Here is a 16,050-nt window from a genome sequence, read left to right as displayed (position 1 = left end):
GATAAACACTGAATACAATAGAACAAATCTGAATAAAATATCTAATCAATTGCATTTTTAATAAATTTTTTAAATGTTAAAGAGACTTTATGGACACCCTGTATTTTGATAAATTAGCAACTCTGAGCTAGTTTTTTAAAAAAAAAGGGTTAAAATTGAAAAAACATATTTTGGTGTTCAGTGAACTTATAGCAGTCATTTAATGTATAATTCATAATTTTCCAAAGAAAAAAAGGGTTCTTGGGTTCTCCAGGGTTAATATTAACAGTTGGTGTCCTAAGGCATTGTCCAATAAAGATACACGCATATCAGCGCACGCACATTCCGTCAACATCGGACTAAGAACAGGTGCTTCTTTAGGAGTTTAAAAATAATTGCCGCTGCTGTCGTTACTGTGGGGTTGAGAGGCCCGTGAAGTGGACTGACTGCGTAAAATTAACAACCCTTTTGCTTTAGTTGCCAAGCGACCGCTCGCAACGCCACCTTTCCAAATGTCACATTCTCTTTCGGCCGCAGATCGTCTCCCAGAAAATGCTGCTCGTTCTTAGAGCGATATCATTGGAAACGCGCGTTTGTGCTTTGTTCCCCGAACGGGCAAATAAAAGGTTAAAAAAGGCTCTCAAGTGAGGTAACCATGTGTCAACGTTGCCAATTCTCCTGAATAAGCGCTCAAGGTATGAGTAATGTACAGAGGTGACAGGGAGCCAGACTACCTCCGTTCCACGCCGTCCGTCTCCAGTCTCTGCAGAATTTGCTCTTGTGTTCTCCCAAGCGCAGCAATTTTCCTTGATCACCGAGCTTGTGGCCCCTCCTTCTCCGTCAGCACTCTTGGAGAAGAGGCGCAACAGCATAAATCCACAGCCAATCTAAAGGAAAGTGAATTGTGACCTCAACCGAGTTATAGCCTGGCACGCTGTGGCCCTTTTTCATCATTTGCAACAGAGAAGGGGGAGCCTGAGAGACTGAAAATAGTGAGGGGAAAAGTCACAGGTTCCCACTTTAAGCCACATTTTCACCAAGCAACACACTTGGGTTCCGTTTAGTATGCAAATCTTTTGTGTTTGCGTTCTACAAAAGGCATGAAAAGAACAACAAAAAAAAGACTTCTCCCCCTTTCTGGCTTGCCACCAGAAGAATCCTGAGGCATGCCCTAGTTCTGTCCCAAGGCCTCCTTCTGCTTGTACTTGCCCGTGAGGCAACTGTAAAGCATCTGAGATAGAAGTCTTAAACCACGGCAACGGGTCTCAGTTGAAACCATATTTAGGTCTTGGTCCTAGATCTGAAACATCAATCAGTAAGCATAGACAGTCTACAGTGAAGCCATACTTAGACCCAGATTACAAGTCTTTTTAGTCTAGGTCTTAGATCTGAACATCAATCAGTGACCATAGACAAAGACTGGACTCCTCTGCCACTAAGTCCTTCACCATGTTGTGGTGGGTTAAATTTGTGCCTGCTTCTTACCGAGACCCAAGCAACTTTGTGAACATCAATTAAAAAGAATACTAAGAACTAGTTTGTGGGACAAAAACTGGAGTACCAAAATCCCTGAGGAAATAAACACCTGCTCATTGATGCCTTTCTACCTGAGCACCTGAAGGGTAGTTGCAACCTAGAGAGTGTCCACAGAACCCCTGGATGAGATTTCAGTTGTCAGGAGGTCATGTTGTATAATAGATCACAAGATCAGTCTTGGTCTCGAGGCCACTTTTTAAGGGTTTCGTCTTGGAATCAAAGGCATTTTTATTCGGTCTTGTCTTGGTCTTGCACAGGGTAGACTCTGTATTTTTTTAATTTTTTTATCAAGACTGGTTGAGACCATCCCAGTATTACTGTGATCAGTGAGAAATGTAGAATGAAAGTACTGAGCTGCCTTCAAAATGTCGCTTGAGTGGATGAAGACGACTGGAGACATACATTAGCTCCCCCCGAAAAACTGCGAACGTAATGGGAAAAAAGATAATGGTCACGTTTGTCTGTTTTTTTAATGGTGGTTTTGACCTCCAAAAGTTTTGGTCTTGTCTCTGTCCCGATACGCTCTAGTCTCGATAATATCTTGGTCTCGTTTGGTGTGGTCTTGACTACAACACTATTAGGAAAGTTGGCGACCTGACCTACTTTGGGAACAGAGTTACATCCAAGATTGTTGGTGTTTGGTGTCCTGGTGGTGACAGTGAAGTCTCGAAAGAAAATCCTTTGGAGCTGATGAAATGACTTTGTGGGTCCGGGGGCAACCCTTTGCATCCTCCCTAGCAACCACATAGGCATTACCGCTACCTAACCTCTGGAAACACAAACCAGATCTACTGACCCAACCTGAGGCATACCACTCGGTGTAATGTGGGTTTTGAGTTTTAATGTCACAGCTAAATCCTTCGTTTTTTATGAACCGTTTGTAGAAGTGTGACAAAGGTCTGTAAATCTTTGCAACTGAGGTTATTCCTTCCTACATACCGCAGGTACGGAACATTTAGAAATTAATGTTCAAACATTAATTTCAGATTTATGACTTGTAATTGTGTGGCCAGGCACTTATTGATATTGACCTTATATGTCTGGGGACTGTAACTTTTTATATAGGTTATTTATTGTCCGGCCATTTCAGTGTTATGCTAGCCAGGCCAGTGTTTTGACAGAGACTGCTTGGATTTTCTTGCCGCTTTCATCAGTCAGCTTGCGCACTCTGAAAGGGCACAAAACTAGAGAGTATAAAATGTTGACCTGACGCATTGTTAAGTAGATGTGTCAAGCGAGTCCCAAGCAGAAAAACAGGATCGGCCTCTTTGCCAAAAAAGCGAGGGGGATTAGCAGCTCTTGGCTGACTTCAGAGGGGGGTTTTTTTTGCGCTTGACTCGCTCATCTTTAACTCTCTGAATTTCGATTAGGACTTTTCTGCTTCTGAGCGTCGCGCTTCTCGTCTCCGGGTAAACAACTACAAATGCTTGCGCAGGGGAGCACAGCCGAACATGAAAAGTAACGTAGGAGAGAAGGAGGGAGAAACATGGCTCGGTCGTTTCCTCTTTTAAATGGATAGCAGCTTCTTGTCCGGAGTCAATTCTAAAGACCTTTGGTAGCATTCAGCATTAACCCTGGAGAACCCAAGAACCCTTTTCTTCTTTGGAAAATTATGAATTATGCATTAAATGACTGCTATAAATTCACTGAACACCAAAATATATGTTTTTTCAATTTTAACCCTTTATTCCCTAATTTAGGATTCGGGCGAAATTTGACCCTTTTGGGATTTAGGGGTATCATTTCGAAAAAATCAGAATAACAAAAACAGTCAGTAAACTATTTAGAATTTAAGAAAATAATCAATCAAATACACAGCTACATTGAACAATATAATTTTTGTGTTTAATTTGTTGCATTTTAGAACTGGATTTTGAATGTACAAACACACTGCTGGAAAAAAAAAAAGGTCTTTGTTATTTGAGTAGCAGAATTTATAGGGGCCAAATTTGACCCCGTGGGTTCTCCAGGCTTAAAGGAGACATGTAATACATTATTTTTTACAATTTACAACAGTTTCCAGGTGTCAAAATTAAAGGTCTTTATAATTCTTTATCCACTTTCATCTTGACAAAGACTCAAGTTAAGCTTGGCCATCCAGAATCATTTACTCATCTACATTGTTATTGTGGGGAAAATGATTACAGACAATGAGTCCTATGGAAGAAAAAAAAAATCATGATTCATGTGGAGTGTGATCAGCCCGTTCTACTGCAAAGTGCTGCGTCTGGTTGCCTGGCTTGAATAGGCCAGCGTAAAGAGGGTGATTGAATGTCTCATTGTCTCGTGTGCACAGGTATTCATAACGCAGATGCTGGCCCATTTCTGGCCCGCTTATATAAGTAAAGATTATCCGTCGTTGTGATTCATGCCGACAAAGCGGGCAATTTAGTAAGGTGACACGACTTACTGCGCTAATCTTGAATAGTTTTTCTTGCAGTCACTTGTGGAGGCTCAAAATTACTCTGGAAACTTGAAATTCTGTGCATAAATTTAACCGTTCCGTTCCGTCTTCAATCCCGCTTATCCGGGGTCGGGTCGCGGGGGCAGCAGCTTTAGCAGGGAAGCCCAGACTTCCCTCTCCCCAGCCACTTCACCCAGCTCCTCCGACGGGATCCCAAGACGTTCCCAGGCCAGCCGAGAGACGTAGTCTCTCCAGCGTGTCCTGGGTCAATCCCGGAACACCTCCCCAGGGAGGCGTCCAGGAGGCATCCGAACCAGATGCCCGAGCCACCTCAACTGGTTCCTCTCAACGTGGAGGAGTAGCGGCTCGACGCTGAGTCCCTCCCGGCTGACCGAGCTTCTCACCCTATCTCATAAATTTCGCATACATTTAACGGTAAACACAATTCAAAAAATCCTTGCCTTGTGTGTAAGGTACAGATTTTTCAGGTAGTCAAGTTTAACCACCAGGACTCATCGCCTGCATCTTTTTGTGTTGAAAGGAACCAGTCACGCTAATGTCACCTTGCCTCGAATTGTTTGAATGTTAAAGCAGCAGCGTGAAGGCGCAAAACCCTGCTTTTGCATACGGTCATTCCTACCTTTAACACAAAAGGTTTTGCCATTGACGCTATAGACAACAGTGCTGCAGGAGACATCAGCCAATGTGAGTGCGGTGCAAAGCAATCACCATTTGAGCTGCGGCCAACACTGTTCAGGCCTGTCGCCACCCAGGAAGTGGCACTTACCCACCCTAACCCCCACCCCCCCCCCACCCCACCTCCCCACAAGCCTCATCCGACCTTCCTGCGGTGGGAAGAAGCTCTAACGGGGCCACAAGTTCCCGCTGTGAAAAAAACAACACCTTTTAACTCCTCTCAGTGGGCCGCGCTTGTCCGGAATGGGCTTCACTCTCCAGGAAATCTTGATTGACTTCCTTTTTCATTATTAGCCTCACTTGCTTTGGCAATTTGTCATACAGTATATTATTACTGCTACCAAGCACAAGAGGCAGTTAATTGATAACTTAGCAAAGAAGCTAGTTAGTTAGCTGTACCACATCATCAAGGTTCATGAGTAGGTTTGTTGGTCAGTTCATTATTTAGCTGGCAAAGTCACCAGGTAGTCATTTACTTAGTAAGGTTGTTTATCATTTATGTTTGTTAGTTTGTTCATTAATTAGGTAGCTAGTTAGTTTGTTAATTAATTTGTTAGCTAGCTATATAGTTATTTCCTTTGCAAATGAGTTAGGTAGCGAAGGAGCTAAGTAGTGAGCTAGTTGGTTTTCTGATAAGTGTGTTAACTAATCAATTAGCAAGTTAGTTAGGTATTTAGTTTATTGTTAAGTTTGTTAGTGACTCCAGTAGTAAGTTTATTTATCATTTTGTTCATTAGTTGACTAGCGAGGTAGCTAGGTAACTTGTTAGTTCATCAGTTTGTTTATTATTTCATTAGTTTGCTATTGCGGTAGAAAGGCATCTATTTAGTTTGCTAGTTTACTAGCAAATCATCAGCAAATGCATTAGCGAACTAGTTAATTGGTTTGTTAGTCAGGTAGATAGGTAGTTTGTAACTTGTTTGAAAGTTTGCATATTTGTCATAATTCACAATGGGTACAGTCCTGTCTTGATAGTTTTTTTTCAATTCCTTTAATGAAGCAATTTCAGGTGTCTTGTGGTTGCGGGCGGCTTCAAACAAAAGCAAATCTTTAAACGTTTGAACCTTTACCCCTGCACGCCGGGAGTTCAATACCTGCTCATCAACCCCCCCCAGGCAGCTCGGCGTGCTCAATAGATTTAAATGTGCCGCTGTAGCTGTCAGTCAGATTTGCACCGCCGCTCCTGCTGACTCAGTTGCTCTGGTGTCGTCTTGAATACGCGTTGGTGAAAAGCACCCCCCCCCCCCCCCCCCGTAAAAAATCCAATTTCCCAGTTTAATACACCTAACCCCAACCCTAACACTGACAGCGCTTTTGTAAACTATCTCCTGTTAACAGCCAAGTTATTTGTGTAAGCAGTCCAGCAGACTTGCTATTACAGTACTAAGTGTAGAAACCACTAAAAAAGAAACTCAAGTAAATTCTCCTGAAAAATAAACTCGAATTAATCGATGAAATGGATTCGTCGCCCAGCCCTAGTGTCCGATAATGAACAACTGCATTAAGCGTTCCATTCGTCTTACCTCTTTTCCATCCATTCCTAGTTCACACCCCTATACCTGTGTGCTGCCACTTATAGATCTTTGAAAAAAACTGTTTATGTTAGCGAGTCTGAAGAGATTCATTAAATCCCTTGCTGGTGTATTAGTTTTAATCATGGCATTTACACAGCGTTCACTCTCCTAAACTGACATTTAAAACTGGTTGCCATGACAGTCCACTTCTTGCGGCATATATATATTTTTTTAATGCAACAAAGTAGTTTGCCAGCCAGGTGCCGGCTTCCCTCAGGGAGCCCTTTCAAATGAAAGCATCCTTTGATGTTTGACAGGATAGGTAGCTGGCAAAGTACAAAACAAATAGCATTGCGCTCTCCTCTCATTGGTCTAAAAAAAAAAACATAGTAAACAGGAATGTTTATTGTATGCGCTAGTAAGACAAACCATGTTAGTCCATCAGTTGTTTGGTTGGTATGTTGGATTGTCAACTATGTAGTTAGCTAGCTAGCTAGCTAGCTAAGTTGCAAGGCTGTTTGTCATTAGAGAGTAGATGCCTTTACTCAACTACACATGCTGAGGAGCAATACAAAGTACCAGAGAGATGAGAGGACTGAGTCACCAATATTGTTCACGTTCCAAAGAACTATTAATGTTCTTAGCTTTTATTAATAAAGATTGAGAGGATATGATTAGTTGTACTTTTTTTTGAATACACACCCAGACTCTTATTTCTGTATGGAAGCTCCACATAAGAATCTGTTTGCTTGATATGTTTTCTACTTCTTGTTACAATACATCACCATTATATTTTCTGAGGTAGGATCACTTTCTAACCACAAAGGAACATGCCAGAGTCTGCTCCAAACTGTAATCCTTGATTTGGTCCAAATGCCACTATTCTGTTCACAAGTCAGTCATTTGCGAACTGCCGGGAATACCATTGCTGCCTCTTGGTAATGTTTGTTATGTAATCTTATCTACGTAACAAAATGAACAGGATCAAAAGCAGTTCATGTAGAAAAGCTGACACTGGTTGAAGTACAGAATGTAAGACTTTGAAATAAAATGTATATTATATGAGAATTCTATATCAGTTAAGAAAGTGTAAAGATTATTTATTAATTCGGGAATGCTGCAATGGAAAATATAGAATAATGGCAAACGAGGGAATTTTTTGAATGTGAAAAATGTTTCTGATATGTCACAAATGAGTTGAAGATGTTGAAGTTGGAATGGCTTGATTTGGTAGAATACACAGAAAAATGTGTGTGTGTGTGTGTGTGGGGGGGGGGGGTGTTAGATGTCCTGAATAAGGTGAACATTTTGACATTATAATGGCATAAATCGGTTGAGAAATGTGGTTTTTAAAGCACAAGAAAATGGGGAGAATAACAATAAATTTTGAGAGTTATGGTACAGAATAACAAAGAGAGAGAAATGACAAATGATAAAATTCCATATACTGCAGAACCTTAAAGGGTTGAGCTCCAGAAATAATGAAAATCGGAACATTCCAGGCAGTTAAAAAAAAATGCCGTTAATGCATTCACTCCATCTTTCCCGTATTCTTTGCAATCCTCAATAAATGTTGAATTAATTTATAGCTATGGCAATCAGGGCTTCGTGGTGAGCGGCTTCCACTTCAAGGCCCATTTGTTCGCTGGGTAATTAGCGAGCGTTCTTCTTTGCTTTCCAACAATTTCCTATTGCTTCCTGCCGCCCATCAACGAATGAGCGGCGACCGCTCGAGTGGGCGACTATAAAGTAGAAAAAAGGACTTTAACTCCATCATGACGGGAGGAGATGGGTGTTGAGTGCTGAGTGGGATAGTAAGTAGGCATAATAACCCAGAGCCAAGTTTTTTTTTTTTTTTCCATTGAGCGACCTTGTTAATCATTTACAAGCATGTTTGAAGGGGCTACATAGCTTGTGTTCACTTGCATAAATTCAGAGCCCTTGTTATCTCCTTCCTGAGGCCAAAAATATTAGGCACGCCATTGACTTTGGGTTCCAAACATTAAAAACACCACATAAAAAAAAATAAAAATCTGCCAACAATCACTCTTCCACCGTCACCCTTGCTTCTTGATCATCTTCCCGCCCCGTTTCCGCTCCGTGGACCAAGTGTGTCACAAATGTGGGTCAGTCGCACATCTACCTGCCTTCCCACCGCTAAACTCAATTGAATTCCAGCTGGAGCTGATAAGGAGGTATCAAATTCAAGTAACTGGAAAGGTGCTGGGGAGTCAAACGAGAGAGCCTGGAGCCAAATTTGAGGCATCTTTGTGACACAAGAGTTGGCCCTTTAGAAACTAAAACAACTGTGGCATAAACCCAAACCCCAAAGGTAGGTGTTTATAGCCGTCCAAGCTTGAATCATGGAATCCCAAACATTGTTGGTACCTTGGTCAAAGGAATTGACTGGAAATGTGCATGTTTTTTTTTCTCTCTGTGGGATACCAGAGAACATGAAGAAAGACCCCAAAATCAAGTGTTAAGAATTATCCATTAAGAAGTCTGGAATTCAGGACCTTGTGTTGGCATTTGCATCAGGGGAAATGACTGGAACAATTCTTATCTCATCCAGTTTCTAGGGCTTTTCCCAAACTGGTCCCACAAATGTCCAAAATGTCCATAATGGCTATCAAAGAGAATAAAGTTCCTGTTGTCCTCGTGTAAATGTTGGTTTTCGAGGGTGTAATACAATTCAAGGATAATTAAGGACTCTTGTCCAAACCCCGGTTAAGTGGTTAAAGGATACCACCTAAGACTTTGCCTGCACCGCATAAAACAGAGAAGCAATCCTCCACTTTGTTAAATGCTGCAACACGCTTCCGCTGCCTTTTCTTTCAACCCATCGATCTTGTCAGAAAGGATGTCAGGTAAAATGATAACCAGTAAGAGTATAGGGAATGCTCTAACGGAAAGACCTAACACAAGCATGATAGATTTGCCCGCAGAGAGCGAATGATGAATGGATTTCTCTTCACCGCCCGCTTTGTCCTGACATCAAAAGGCACCGCGGATGCCGTTCGAGGCGGCGCCTGAGCGAGCGAGGTGGCGGAGCCGTCTCTGCTTGTTGCAACTGCCGTTGATCCTCAAAGGACTCTCAATGTTCCCGCACGAGTGCTTGCGATGCCGTCGTGCTTTTGCAGTCTGGATGCAGAAGGTGCATGGAGGTTCGAAAAAGAAATGCCTTTAAGCAATTGTCTGAATGCCACAAATGTCGCGCCCGTGAAACCTGGAAGAAAATAACAATGACTTTCTTGTTGAGAGAGAAGAAAGATAAGCATATGTGTGTTCGCCCAGAGCAGGCTGCTTTATGATTAAATGGAAGCAAAGTCTGGTATTAAAATATTGTGTGAGGAGACTGTTTGAGTGTGTGGGTATCATGCCTGCTACTCGTCTCTACACTGGAACAAGGAATAAGAGTGCTCTCCAGGTAGAATCTACAATAATGTCCCCCATGGCAATCCAAATTTGTACCTTTTCCACAAAGGTACTAAGAGTGTCAACGGTACAAAGAAGAACCTTTTAGGGTACTAGCCCCAATGAGATTCCTATAAAAAGATACAACTGTCTTCAAGAAGGTGTAACAGAAATTTGGTTGTTGTACTTCAAAGTACCATTTTACGCCAGTCGAACCGGAAACCAGAGGTCTCCAAAGTAGCCGGTTGTTCCTCTTCACTGGCCCCAATAAGTACATGTATGTTCCAGACAATGGACTGAATATGTCTCGTTTGAAGAATGTGAGTCCAGGCCGCGCCATGTCAGCTGTGGCGTTCCCCAAGGCTCAGTCCTAGCACCAATCCTTTTTTATAATATCCAATCCTCCACTTGCACCCTCAGATCTTCAAAGACGTTGCTCCTCCAAGTCCCCAGTACCAGGCTCTCCACTATGGGAGACTCATGGAACCCAACCCAGTTGAGGGCCACGCAGATCCTGGACTATTTTAAATCAGGCCTGAAAACTTTTTTTTATTTACAAAGGCCTATGACATTTAATTATGAACATGATTTTTTTTTTTTTAATTTCTGTAGCACTTTGGTCCTCTCTCAGTCTGTAAAAGCCAAGCCAAATCAGAACTTTGTTTGTACTTTTTCTCAGGGTGAATGTTGCCAAACAGTAAAAGTCAAGAGTCAAGGCTACCCAGGCAGAGCCTAACGGTCAAATTTCATCTTGTATCCCCTCAACTGTTTGAAATTTGTCCAAGGCCAAAAGGGTATTTGGGTGTTTCTCCGATGTTCCTAGCCTGTAAAAGCCAAGGATACAAAAGCTGTACCTTTGAGGGCAGCCCCTCAGGGGGACAATCTCTCCTAAAGCTACAATGATGTGTTTTAGGCATTCAGGACTATTTCAACGGCTATTCTTGTCACAAGAAAATTTCGAACCTGCTGAAAATGATGGATTTGCTCGATAGATTTCCCATTTAGCGAACGTGGCGACCTTGAACGAACTGATGAGAAATTTCCTACTTTCGCAAGCATTCGCCCTTTAGTGAGATACGGTCATTGTGAGATTTCAGCCCTGGAGGTACAATCTACACCAGGGATGATGAGATCCGGTCCTTGAGGGCCGGAGTCCTGCAGGTCTTGCATATGTCTCTTCTTCAACACAGCTGATTCATGATCAGCTCGTCAGCAAGCTCTGCATAAGCCTGATAACGATCCCGTTAATTGGAATCAGCTGCAGTTTGAGTCGAGAAACCTCATTATTGGACTCCAAGGTACCTTATGCCAGTTGTTTGTGTACCTAACCCGGATTAAAAATGTCCATGTATGTTGCCAAACGGCAACAGTCAAGAGTCAAGGATACCCAAGCAGAGCTTTTGAGGGCATTTCCAGAGTTGTCCTCTACGTGTATGCACATTTGCATATGCAAGGACTTTCCAGAAGTGATCTTTTGGATGTTCTGTAGCGTCAAACATGAGGAGGCCCTGAAGGAGGCTCAAACAGATGGAAGAGGCGTTGTTGTTGTGCATTTCGCGTTGCGGCGCTGACGTGACAAGACGCGCGCTGCCATCCGGAGACGGGAAGGCGAGGATGAACCTCAGCGAAAGAGGCAGATGACCGCCCAGAGGACAGGTGCGACGTCAGGGAGCGAGGAGGGACGGCGCGGAACAAGGCGGCTTGACGGACGGGCGACGTTAGCAGTTTTGCTTCCCTCCTGTCATCCCGCTCCACCGTGCTATCTGTCAAACAGGAGTGCACTCTTCTGCCTTCCACAGTCCCTCGGCGCATTCCATCCGTCAAGCGTGGGAGCCATAGTGTGTCTGTGCAGTGTGCATGTGTGTGGATTTGATTGGCCCGGAGGAACGCTTACCAGACGTTGAGTGTTTACACTGTTGATACCGCAGCCTCACAATAAAGATGTACACGGGCGGACATTTTGCATAAATGCCCATTTTTGCACCATGGACCAGTTTTCTTTCTGACTCTTAATCATAAATATTTTGTAGTCAGTCGCAGTGCCAAATGCCTCACAGACTGGCACCTAGGGAAAACTGCTCGCAAGAGTTGCCGGACAGTTTTCTCTTCAGCCTTTTTTTTTTTTTTTATCTGCATCTCGGCTGTTTGCCGAAGCATGTCAGATGCCGATAACCAGCTATCAGCCACCGGCACACTCCTCCTACACTTTTTGGCCACTTATCTCACACTTTGCTTCATTCCTTCTGACCGACCTGTCATCTCTTGCCTTCTGTGTGAACCTGGGTAGTTAATCAAAATCTTGTGAAGCTATGCAGGGGCCACCTCACTTTGGAATGAGCCTGACTTTATTTGTACATATTCCTCTTTTTTTTTTTTATTGTTATGAATGTGTCACCAGGCTTTAAGACATTGGATGGGTAGCTGAAAGGATAGATGCAATAGATCTAGCAATCTATCTATTTCGCGCTAGCATCTAGCTAGTTAGCCACAGCATCTATCTAGCAGGCTATAGAATCTAGCTAGCTAGCTAGATAGACACTGTAGCTAGCTAGCTAGATTCTATAGCCTGCTAGATAGATGCTGTGGCTAACTAGCTTCTCTTCTACAGTATCTATCTAGCTAGCTACAGTATCTATCTATCTATCTATCTATCTATCTATCTTGACCTACACCAAAATTTCCTCTACAAAGTTGTGTAGTTTCTGTGTAATCGCGTGGATTTGAAGGTAAAAACTTGTGATGTGATATCTTATCATAAAGGCATTTGACAAGCTTCTCTATGTTGGCGGCCTCCTTCACAAGCTTCCCACAACTCTCAATCACAACGCTTTGGTGCAAACGCCAAAAGCGGAAGTCATTGAGAGGAGGCCGAGGGTGAAATATGACAAAGATCATTAGCTCAGTATGCGGCGGCGACGGCACTTTATCTCAAAGGTCTTTTATCTCACCTCATTTCTCTTTTCCCTCAGCAGTCACTCGCCACTTGAGTCTCATGAAATATTCAATCTGTGGATGTAATGTCCAAATAATTCAATGGTCCGTTGTGTTTGTGAGGTTCCCAAAGGCATCCATTAGAATAGACAGGAGGCCACCGCTCTCCTCCCACGTGTGCGCTCCCTGCGCAACCACTCGAGACTTGATCTCCCTGTTGTTCTTTACCAAGCAAACGCACGGCTGAGTTGAGTGGATGTGACTCGCCGCGCAAGCGCCACCTGTTTCCTGGCTGTCAAGTGCCACATTACAAGTCCTGACGCCTGCTGCTTTTATTGTTTTAGAGAGCAAGCATTGTTAAGTCCGCGAGCTAATGAGAGTCAGCAACCAATCGGATGTGCGGATCGAAGAACAGAACGACAAAGGAATACATAAGGGGCAAGAAAAACAAATCTCTAGATTTAAACCCTATAGAGCATGCAATTGGGTTTTCCACTATCTTCACATTTAGCTACACCTTCATGGACAGTTTAGCATTGCTAAAACAACAAGTGAAACAATGGGCTGAGACTTGTGTGCCTAATACAAATAGTTGCACATCCATGATGAATCCGGCAAGCGTTTCAAGTCGATGTTGTTCTTGCTGAGCGAATGAACCAAAAGAAACGTTTTTTTCCATTAGAAAAGGCAGCATGTTGCAGATACATCAGGGCGATCCACGCACAGACGATATTGCCCGCGGTCGTTGCAGGTTAAGCACGCTCATTAATTTCTCTAGTTTCTCCCCCGCTGGTGCTGCTGCTCGCTTCCCAGACATGCCGCGTATGCTAATGGTTTCGGCTCCCCGTCTTTTTCTTTCTTTCTTTTTTCTTTCTTTCCCTTTTTTTTTTTTTTTGGCCGGCCGATACGCTTTGATATGGCAGAGGAAGCAAGAGAAGAAGAGACAGGGCATACGCAATTCGATGAATAATATAAGTTGCACGTAGGCTGTGCTGCTTGGATGTTAACAGTTGATAACCGCTTTTGTAGCAAATGGTGAGAAAAATATTAGTTGTAAGTATTTTAAAACATTCGAATGTTCTGCCTGTACAATCTTTTTGGGAATTGGTAAGACCAATAAAAAGAAGGCATTTTATTTGTTATATATTTTTTAAATGAACTCATTCACTCCCAGCCATTTTCACTGAAGCAACCCCCTTTGCTCCCGGCTGTTTTACTGGATTGTGATTGATTTTGTAATGTCCACAGAATATTGTGTTCAATTGCTATAAAAACATCGAACCTACCAAAAGAAAGATTAGAGTCTCTTCTTTCATCAGGAAAAAAAGTATATTTTTATCTGTTTCTGTTTAGCAGCAATTAGCATTAGAATATAGCAACGTTTCATCATTATTCACAAACCTATTGAAAACACTGGCAAAAAGAGCTTGTTGTGACATGGCCCTGGCTGATCTCTTATACTCTGCTGCCACCTACTGGCTGTTTTTTTTTTAAATAATTACTATTGCCTTAAGCGACCTCTTCATGTCAGAAGCTGTACCAAACCTTTCTGTATGCTCTACCATTAAAAGAAAAAACATTAAAAAGTATAAATACGTTTTTGGGAGTGATAGACAAAGTATTATAAAATGTATTTATACGTTTTTGAGTTTGAATGAGTTAATTGGCCGAATAATCGATTATCAGAATTCGATTATGCCAATTATCGAACTCTGCATTGGGCTCCAAAAAAATATCGGTCGGGCCCGAAAATTGAATTAACTGCTGCTCACTGCTGCTCCCTCTGGTGTGGGCAGCCTAACCATTCCAACCGATACAACTACAATCAACAACTACAGGTGTGATCTTCTCATCTTTAATCGGAAACAAATTATGAGAAGCAGAAAGTATCTCCATTGGCCACCGCACCAGAAGTCATATAAACTAAAGAGCCCAGCCACTTAGCAGCATGTCCCTCGTTGATCTCCATAGAAGAGCAAATAAAAGCCTTTTGCTGTTTGCTCGTAAAAGACAAGAACAAGCGGAGGGCATCAATTAAATCGTCGTGGTTTGCGCAGAATAAGCATCTGAGTCAAAGGTTGGTGCCTATGTTGAAAACGCCGCTCTTTGAAGTCACTCCAGAGGGACGGCGGGGGTCGGGGGGTTGCCGCACGGGGGCTTGGTGGAACGGCGGGGGGTTCAGGAAGCAGCTTGTTCCATTTGGTACGCCCCCAAGACTCTCATGGTGCACTTTAAGTTGCGCTTTTGAACAAACAGTAACAAAATCCACTCTAGTAGGGGAAACATATGATTATAAGCGTTTAAAAAACTTTTTTTTTTTTACTAACTAAAATAATCAGGGGGCAGTCACTCCTGATTGGATCTCCCTGATCTACACGGATTGCTAATTGCTATTTGGTTTAGCGCGTCATTTGGTACAGAATGCTCAAGCAGTACTTGTTAATGACCTGCAGAGGCGCTGTCAAGTCGATCTCAACTACTTACCCATATAATAAAGACTCCAACATGATGTCACTAGCTTTGCGAAGGGCTGGACTGGCCATCTGGCATAACGGGCAGACGCCTGGTGGGCCGGCCTCTTTTGGGGCCGATGCAGTGCTTTTTAATTATTATTCTCCTACATTTTACCCCAAGAGACTTGCCCACAATTTAGAGGAACTAGTCCGGTAATCCAGTTCGAATATAGATCGCAAACTGAAACATCATTAATATCAATGGCAGAACCACAAGTCAAAATGCCAGGACCAATTTTTTTGTGCTCGTCCAGCCCTGGATCTGTGTAGAAAATAATTGAAAACGGACAATTTCAGTAAATCCCTGCACAACTGGAAAAAAAATCTTGTGGTGGGTGTCAGCAATCGTGTTATATATGGATTTGAAGATAAGATGGGGAAAAAGTCGGGTTGTAATTTTCCGCTAAGAGTCGATAGCGAGATGACGCGCCGACCCGCCTCCACATTTTCCAACTTGTGTCCCGCCTCCCACTCGCACCGATAATCCGTGCTGATAAAGGGATGTGTGCGTTTGACTGACTGTGCGTGTAAACAATACACTCACTAGCCACAATATTAGGTACCATCCAATACAAGGTGTGTATCACCTCAAGAATCTGAAGCTTCGGGTGGCGCCAGAACACATCCAATAATGTGCCATTTGGTGACGTGGGGGCATTTTTCTATTTCTAAAGCTGAAAACCTGAAAAAAAAAATCATGTTTTTATGAGTTTCTTTTGTGACTTCAATAGGGCAAAAGGTGGAGGATACGCGATAGGATCATTCAACTCACCCCTGACTGCTATCATGTTCTCTTTCCCTTGCAGGAGACCGACTTACTGGACATAGCTTACATCAAAGATGCCCGCAATGGAAAATGCACCAAAACGCCAAAGGTGAGCGCACGCATTTTGTCGATTTGACCGAGGGATTCTAGACGGAGTACGTGACGGCTAAGATGGCCGACGTCTCGGAAATGCATTACCGCAAAATGGAGACGAGTTGTCTGAGCTAGTCAGGAAAAGGAAGGATAATTGATTAATAATAATAAAAATTATAGTCATCATCATAAATAGTATAAAAT

The 16,050-nt window shown here is 42.8% G+C and overlaps 1 protein-coding gene across 3 annotated transcripts in view; it reads left to right on the top strand.

Annotated features, from left to right (window-relative positions):
* plcb1l (phospholipase C beta 1-like) overlaps window positions 1–16,050 on the top strand; it is an 88,594-nt gene that overhangs the window by 9,356 nt on the left and 63,188 nt on the right. For all 3 annotated transcript variants that reach the window (XR_013289319.1, XM_077551833.1, XM_077551834.1), the window contains exon 3: window positions 15,794–15,862. Coding sequence is in view for 2 of the 3 variants with exons in the window: in XM_077551833.1 (XP_077407959.1) it covers window positions 15,794–15,862 (69 nt within the window). In the remaining variant the exon portion in view is untranslated. The remainder of the gene's footprint in view (window positions 1–15,793; window positions 15,863–16,050) is intronic.

This window comes from Vanacampus margaritifer, chromosome 19, assembly GCF_051991255.1.
Source record: "Vanacampus margaritifer isolate UIUO_Vmar chromosome 19, RoL_Vmar_1.0, whole genome shotgun sequence".
NCBI lineage: Eukaryota > Metazoa > Chordata > Actinopteri > Syngnathiformes > Syngnathidae > Vanacampus > Vanacampus margaritifer.
This window is presented reverse-complemented; position numbering and strand designations above follow the sequence as displayed.